General features: G+C 38.5%; 1 protein-coding gene across 1 annotated transcript; it reads left to right on the forward strand.

The window, feature by feature from the left end:
- Positions 1-1,207: 1,207 nt before the first annotated feature.
- On the forward strand, positions 1,208-7,988 carry LOC149178900 (subtilisin-like protease SBT2.5). The gene is made up of 10 exons (XM_089420474.1): positions 1,208-1,641; positions 3,693-3,837; positions 3,994-4,388; positions 4,675-4,770; positions 4,926-4,998; positions 5,143-5,425; positions 5,666-5,991; positions 6,143-6,410; positions 6,666-6,950; positions 7,072-7,988. The coding sequence occupies exons 1-10, from the start codon at positions 1,442-1,444 to the stop codon at positions 7,470-7,472; spliced, it is 2,472 nt and encodes an 823-aa protein (XP_089276600.1). The 5' UTR covers positions 1,208-1,441; the 3' UTR covers positions 7,473-7,988.
- Positions 7,989-8,356: the final 368 nt, after the last annotated feature.

An 8,356-nucleotide genomic window follows, 5' to 3' on the forward strand; every position in this document is an offset into this window, starting at 1 on the left:
GGATAAAAAGAAAGGAACAGGAAAAGGTCAGTCACACATGGGAAAAGAGGGAAGAAAAAGGAGGTGCATGTCCAGTAATTAATTACTACATTGGATTCTCTGTAATCCGGTGGAATGGATTGGCGTAATAACGCATTGGCATAATTCACCTTCAAGATCTCCTCCACAGAATAAAATAATTTCCGTGACAGTAAAGGTCAAAAGCAAATATTAACAAATTGAAGATTATTACACGTTCAAATTTGAAAAATGGACCGGAGGCCTCATTTCACGGGCGTTGTAACAGGCTGTGATAATTGCACCGCCGCCTTTTCCCGGAATAATAAATTAATGCCAGGACCAAAACTAAACCCTAATCCAACGGCTAAAGGCATTTCAGCCTCGAGATATTCCCTTTATCACGGGATTTCTTCACTGTTCATGGGTGTAAATATCTTTACAGCCTCTCAGATCACCAAACATATATGTATGTTTTTTTGCGAATTTAGTTGGAATTTGGCAAAAACATTGCAAGGATAGGTTTCTTGAATTTTTTTCTTTTAATTTTTGAGAAAATAAAATTATTGGAAGAGAAAAAATTTAACGGATTTAATCAAGTTTAGTCGAAATTCTTTTGTAAATTGTAATGTTGTGAAAAATTATATTCGCATTTGATTGGGAAAATTTTGATCTAAGATTTTGCTGCCAGAGTTTTAAATTATTTTAAAAAAGTGTAAATCCCTAAAATTGGGAAAAAAATAAATTAAAGAAAAAAAATTCTTCATTAAACGATTTGACCGGTTATGAGCTAAACCCCAAAATCTCAAACTCAGATTTCCAATATGATAGAAACTCCATTTACAGAAAAATATTTGTGTGGTGTCATTCATGGTTTTTAGTGATTTTAATAAAAAACTCGTTGGAAACGGAACGGGTTGTGTGTCTCATCCCTCACACAACGAATACTTTCAGAATGGAAGGAACATGATGGCATTAATTAATTTTGGACTTCGGGCTCCCTTTTACTATAGAAAGAGACCGACTGTCCCACGTATCAGATGGTATGGTTATAAAGTCTGGGTTCAGTGAAGAAGGACGAAGTGTGGCCCAGCATGTTGTCCTGTCCCCACTGAGCACAGATTTGACGACCGTTGGGTGGAGAGAATCTGTACGCGAGTGGCATTGTGCTTATGCTGCCATGTGCTCTTCCCGTGAGCTTTTATACGCTCTACTCATTTCTATACAGTGTACAGTGTAGAGACTAGGATTACCCTTCAGCTGAAACGATTCCCGTACTATCTACATAAATTCATAGAACGATGGCATAAGTCATTATTATTTGTTTCGGAGCTATCAGATTTTTATTATCTGATGAAGGATCCTGATAACTGATCTATAAGCTTTATGTTGGAGACTGAAACTTAGTTTTGTTTAGGCCATTTGAACCCTCCGCTGTGCGGCAATGGCAGAGAAGTGGAGCAGAAGAATGGGATCTGGGGAAATGGCGATAGCGGCACTTGTTGCTGCGGCTTTGGTTGTGAGTTTTGTGGAGGCAGAGGTCTATATAGTGACGGTTGAAGGAGATCCTGTGGTTCAGTACAGAGGCTCCATACCAGGCTTTCAGGCCACTGCTGTATCCGGACAGAAATTTGACAGTAAAAGGTTTGGAAGCTGATCTCTATGTTGCTCTTCATGAACTGCAGCTCCTTTATAGCTTTGATTCTGGGTGAAACTATTATTGTGGATTTCTAACTTTGAACACTAGCATTATGTGCATAAAGTAGAATAAGTTTCTCTTCATGAACTGCAGCTCCTTTATAGTTTTGATTCTGGGTGCAACGATTATTGTGGATTTCTAACTTTGAACACTAGCATTATGTGCATGAAGTAGAATAAGTTTTTCTCTTTTTATGGAAATAATTTTGCTGGCGAAGTTCAGGGCTCAAACTTCACTGGATACTTTCTGGGTACCAACTTTCTCACTGTGCAGCTTAGGAATTCTATGCATTGACGAATTTTAGTACTATAATTGTGTTAATCCATTTCTGATTTCACTCTTAGAATTTTTTTTTTTCCTTGGATTTTGCTGGAGAAGTTCAGGGCTCAAGCTTGACCGGATCCTTTCTGGGCACCAACTTTCTTCTTTTGGGAGGTCTTTACTGGCCATTCTGGTTTCTCCTTTCACTCTTCCCAATGAGCTAGGGCACCATCCATATCTCCTCCCTGAAATGATTGCGAAAGAGGGAATGAAGGGGTTTAAGGGTGAAAGGCCCATTAATCCTTTGCATTCTCTGAAGATTGGGATGGCCCTACCCATAAGTGCATCAAGATTCAACTCCTTCCTCCTATCAAGACAGGGGCATGCTCTTGTTGGCATTTTCAAACCTGTTGTTCGCTTTCAAGTTCAACAGTTGTATTGTGCGTGAAATATGAATAATGAGTGGCATTTACAGAGCCTGGCTAATTCCAGGAAGGGCAGTGTAAAACTGAGCCCACTCGTTGTTTCGTCAGTTCTTATAACTTTCATATTCGAGGGCCCTATCAACTGTTGAAAAAAAAAATGCTCCATGAACTCAACATACTATAGGGATTTCTTGATTTTTCTTTTTATGTTTGTGATATAGGATTTTATAAGAGAACTTCTAGAGTTTATAGGAAGATGATCTTTTTTTAATGCGTATCCATATTTGAAGTAATTTAAGTTTCCTTAACAAAAAGGAAAAATCCTAGAGTTGAGAGAATCATTAATATAATTAGAAGAGTTGTTTTCCCTCGTCCATAGGCCTGTGTGGTCTCAATGGATGAAAGAGAGTTCTATGAACTGATGTCGAACTTAACACACTAGCAGTCACTTCGAAAAATGATGTTTGTGATCTAGCATTTCATAAGAGAAATCCTAGCTATTATAGGAAGAAGATCTTCATGTAACTGTAACTCTTGTGTCTGTCTGCTGTGCCTCTGATGCATATTTTATTATTTTAATCTATAGAAGTTGCATTTAGATAAAAAGCTAATTCTAGAGTGGAGAGAATCACTCATAAAATCACAACGGTTCCTTTTCCCTGTCCAATAGCTCTATATGGTCTCAGTGGATTGAAGAGGGCTCTATCTGCACATTATGAGAATTTACTAGACAAAGAATGATGTCTGTGATCTAGAATTTCATAAGAGAAATCCCAGCTTTTACTGGAAGAGTATCTGTAACTATTATGTCTACCTGTTGTAACTGTGATGGATATTTGAAGCGATTTAAGCTTAATTTGAAAAAAAAACGAAATCTTAGGGTTGAAAGAAATACTGATAAACCACAGCTGTTGCTTTTCTTTGTCCAATAAGCCTGTGTGGTGTTAATGGATGAAAACCTAAGAAGAAGAGATTATATTCGAGCTGGAAAAGCTGATGGCTCAAATATAAGTCTACTGGGTATATGTTGCACCTTAATAGCAATAAGTAGAAGTAACATAGTTACTGAAATCAATGTGCACTTGAGAGCTCAGCATTTTTTTGGCAGGGTTGGGGCCAAGCCAAATCTATTTTCAAATTGCCTTTGATTCTTAATGCATACAGTTGATGTGAAGAGAACCTTTACCAAAGAATTTAGTTTAAGGCTTAAGCTTTTATCTGTGTGTCCAAGCTTTTTAGTGCCATGTTCATACGGCTTAGTGATCTACTCTGCAACGACTGAGCCATTGTTTATTCCTTTTTGCACACAGTGAAGCTGTCAAATTCTATTCTCAGCACTTGGAAAAGAAGCATGACATGCTTCTAGAGGAGCATCTTGAGACTGGTAGCTTTAAGAAACTTTACAGCTACCGTAATACTCTCAATGCGTTTGCTGTGCAAATGTCTCCGGATCAGGTACAAGGGTTTTTGTCTGTGTCCTTTTAGCATTACTGCATTGGTTGAATATGTTTTAGTCTGTTCCATGCAAGAATGGAAATCTTTGATAGGCTTTGTTGTCAATGATGTCATGCTTACTTCTCTTGACAGACAGATCCATTGTCTTGTTTGTAGGCAGAAAAACTGAGGAAAATTACAGGAGTAAAACATGTCCAAAAGGACTGGAAAGTTAAAAGGTTGACAACTCACACGCCAGAGTTTTTGGGCCTTCCATCTGGAGTGTGGCCAAGTGGAGGAGGAGAAGAGAGAGCAGGGGAAGGGGTTGTGATTGGCATTATTGATACAGGGATCTACCCTCAGCATCCAAGCTTTGCAGTTCACAATTCTCCACATTATGGACCTGTTCCTGGCTATACAGGAAAATGCGAGGTTGACCCTGACACTAATCGGAATTTCTGTAATGGGAAGATTGTTGGTGCTCAGCATTTTGCAGCTGCTGCGATTGCAGCAGGATCATTTAACCCTGCTTATGATTTTGCTTCTCCTCTGGATGGGGATGGGCATGGAAGGTATACTTAGTGTTTTGTAATAATGATGAAAGCTTTTGTGTTACATAGAAAGTAAGTTGTAGTATTTGGTAATGTATGGGCATTATTTAATAATTGCTATTATGATCAAATTGGTAGTGCATTATTTAGAAATATTATCGTTTATTGATTATGCGAAACACATCCTTCAAAAAGTAGGAAAAAAAACTAGAATACAAATAAATTTTCACATTGAAGTTCTAAAGATGGATTTCTGGTTTTAATGTGCCATGACTTATTTAGTTTAGTTCGTTTTCTCCATCATCAGTCATACAGCTGCAACAGCAGGAGGGAATTATGGAGTGCCAGTGAGGATGCATGGATACGAAATCGGGAAGGCAAGTGGCATGGCGCCTCGTGCTCGGTGAGACCTCGTCGAAAAGCCAGCTAAACTGTTAAGCTTGCTCATTTTGGTTTTATTAGCCAATAAAACTGTGGACATTCTACTTAAATAATGTGGGTTGATTGTTGTTTTGGTTGATTTCACTGTTGTATGATATTTTCCTTGCCATCATGCAGTATTGCTGTCTACAAGGCCTTGTATAGGCAATTTGGAGGTTTTGTTGCAGACGTGGTGGCTGCAATTGATCAGGTTTGATGGCTCTTGCTAATCCTTATTTTCAGGTGCACAGACAATATAGTGGTCTTGAGTGTCAGGCAAGAACTGTGCTAAATGTTGGAGCAAATAGACAAAATCTTGTCACGGATGTAAAATATTACCATGCCTTGTTTGCAGGCTGTTGAAGATGGTGTAGACATTTTGAGCCTTTCCGTTGGACCAAATACCCCAAATGGTCAAAGTGCTACATTTCTCAATCCTTTTGATGTTGCCCTTCTTTCTGCTGTCAAAGCAGGAGTTTTTGTAGCACAAGCTGGAGGAAATAATGGTCCATATCCCAAAACAATGGTATCGTTTAGTCCATGGATAACTTCAGTAGCAGCCGGTGTAGATGATCGTAGCTACAAAAATACACTTTTTCTAGGAAATGGAAAATCTCTTCCAGGGATTGGGATTTCACGTAAGTTCTCCTCATTGAGAAATTGGATTTATTTGCCTTTTCTTGAGAATTAAACAAAAAAATTCCCTTTCCATTTCTCCATTGGAACCTTTGCTTGCTCTATATGTTTCTACATTCTTTACTTCGAAGATAATTTCCTGTGTAGTTTTTCTTTGAAAACTTCTTGTGATATTGTTGGGACTAGCATCCGCTAATTGCTGTAATCAATTCCTGACATGTGAAAATGGATACTATGTGCAGCTCCGACACGCAAAGGAAAGTCTTATGCTCTCGTTGCAGGAACTGATGCAATGCTAAATTCTTCTTATGTGATATCCAGTCCATCTGACTGCCAAAACCCTGAAGCTTTTAACAAGACTATGATTCAGGGGAACATTCTAGTTTGTGGATATTCATACAACTTTGCATATGGTGCTGCATCTGTAAGACGCCTGTCAGAAACTGCAAAGAGTTTAGGTGCAGTTGGGTTCATTCTGGCTATGGAGAATCCGTCTCCGGGAGCTAAATTTGATCCAGTTCCAGTGGGAATTCCAGGAATTGTTATAAAAGAAGTAGATCAAACACAGGTATTTTGGTATTTTGGACTCCCTAGCAAATATTTTCTAGAAGTTTTCCTTTGATTGAAGGAAATATCCTCCTTAGATCATGATCCAGTAATGCTTTTCAGCGGACCAATGCTTTATATATTTCTGAGTGTTTCTTTGTTTGTGGCTAAAGATTCTTGTAGATTACTATAATAGATCAACAATAAGGGATCCATCAGGTCAAATCACAAGGTTTGGAGCTAAGGCTTCCATTGGAAATGGGTTGAAGCCTATATATCAAGGTACAACTCCTCAGGTAGCATTCTATTCTTCTAGAGGGCCAGATATTAAGGATTCCAGCTTTCAGGACACCGATGTTTTAAAGCCAGATATTCTGGCTCCTGGTTCTCTAATATGGGCAGCATGGTCTCCTAATGGCACTGATGAAGTCAATTATCAAGGTAAAACAGTCCTGCTTTTTTCAGTCTTAGAATAGGTTGCAATGAAATTTTTTTCTGCTTATGCCTGTCGTTTGTGATAGGCTTGATTTTTATCTTCTAATCTTGTTCACCTAGGAGTATGTAATTTTGAAATTTGAATCTTGTTTCTAGAGAGTAAATAGAATCAATTTAGTAGAAGCTTTGGTGAACTTTGAAAATTGAAGGCACCTTGACAAGCACATTAATCGTCTCAAGCTTCTGCTTTTCTTCAAGCAGGAGAAGGATTTGCCATGATATCAGGGACAAGCATGGCGACACCACATATAGCTGGCATTGCAGCTTTGGTGAAGCAGAAGCATCCTGATTGGAGCCCTACTGCCATCAAGTCAGCATTACAAACAACATCAGCAGTTGTTGACCACATGGGGAAGCCCCTGCAAGCACAAAATCAATCTGGAGAAGATAGTCCAATAACTCTTATTGCCGCCACACCCTTCGATTGTGGAAGTGGTGCAGTGAACCCTAAGGCTGCGCTTGATCCAGGCCTCATTTTTGATGCAGGCATGATTGTTTTTGGGGTTATCCAAACTTTTTAATATCTGATTCCTCTCTATAGAGATAGAGATATGTCTATTTTTTTTATCTAACCATCTTCTAATTACTCCACAAATTGATTTTGCAGGCTATGAAGATTATGTAAGCTTTCTCTGTTCAGTTCCAGGTATTGATAGAAATTTTGTTGCACGCATTACCAGTTCCACCTGTGACGCAAAAATCGGGCGTCCAACAGATCTTAACACTCCATCCATAACTGTATCAAATCTTATTGGATCAATGACTATATTGAGAAGGGTTACCAATGTAGCGCAAACAGAAAAATATACGATTTCCAGCTCAATGCCACCGGATGTGTCGCTGACCATAAAACCCTCAGTTCTAATGTTGGAAGAAGGGCAGTCCAAACCATTTTGGGTGACATTATTTTCCAAATCTCCCACTGGCACTTATAGCTTTGGTGAAATACTACTGAAAGGAGACAGAGGTCACATCGTGCGGATTCCAGTATCAGTATTGGCTAAGTAGCCCTCTTAGGAGACAGAGGTCACAATGTGCGGATTCCAGTATCAGTATTGGCCAAGTAACCCTCTTAATGAGCCAGCTCTGATGGTCGAGACATCATCTGCAGAGTCTGAAGGGTGATTAATTTTGTATTTTGTAGGGTTAATATTCTTTGTAGTAATTTAATAAGTGCAGATTTAATGTATGCTGAAACAAGTGAGGAGCTCTCAGTCGTCTCATGGTTTGTATAGGCGCAAATAATCTTTTGGAGGCTGAGACTGGAATAGTGCATTCACTGCTAGTGTTTCTGTACTTCAGAACTGTAGATTCCCGTTTACGCAAATATATGTATGAAATAAATATATTTTGACATATGCTGAACGAGGCACGATGGCATCGTATAGATAGATGCCTTTATATCAGGCAGAACATGTCTTGAGTTTTCAAACCTGACATTGTATCTGAGTTTTCAAACCTGACATTGTATCTTAGGGTTGTTTGTTGATTTTATACAGCTAATACACTTTGGCTTCAAGATCACGACTCCAAATAGTGCTTTGCCTTGTATTTTTTTTCAGAGGATTAACCTTATTAATTAATTGTACACATAATTCCATGTTTCTCTACCATAATCATATGTGACAAGTGTCTTGAATACAAATAAGAGGGAAGAGGGAAGGACAGATACATTTTCAACCTTCTCACTAACTCCTGGAACTAGATATTGGTGGTTGGATTCAGAGAAATATTTTAAAATGCACAAATCTAACAATTTTGATAAAGACGAGAATTAATTAAATTAAATTTAAATCCAATTCCTATGTTGTTCAACGATAACCAATATCCCACTTAACAGAAGATATCTGTACAGCAAAAACTCTCTCAAAGCTGTTTTCTGAAACGAATCC

The sequence above is a fragment of the Pinus tabuliformis genome, chromosome 4_1 (assembly GCF_031772625.1).
Source record: "Pinus tabuliformis cultivar Carrire ecotype Pingquan chromosome 4_1, CPIR1, whole genome shotgun sequence".
NCBI lineage: Eukaryota > Viridiplantae > Streptophyta > Pinopsida > Pinales > Pinaceae > Pinus > Pinus tabuliformis.

What these genes read in the sequence shown, in the direction of transcription:
- LOC149178900 (XM_089420474.1), top strand. Translation starts at nt 1,442, where the DNA reads ATGGCAGAGAAGTGGAGCAGAAGAATGGGATCTGGGGAAATGGCGATA. An exon ending in TCCAGGGATTGGGATTTCAC is followed by an intron (nt 5,426 to 5,665) that starts GTAAGTTCTCCT and finishes TACTATGTGCAG; the next exon opens with CTCCGACACGCAAAGGAAAG. An exon ending in AGGCCTCATTTTTGATGCAG is followed by an intron (nt 6,951 to 7,071) that starts GCATGATTGTTT and finishes TTGATTTTGCAG; the next exon opens with GCTATGAAGATTATGTAAGC.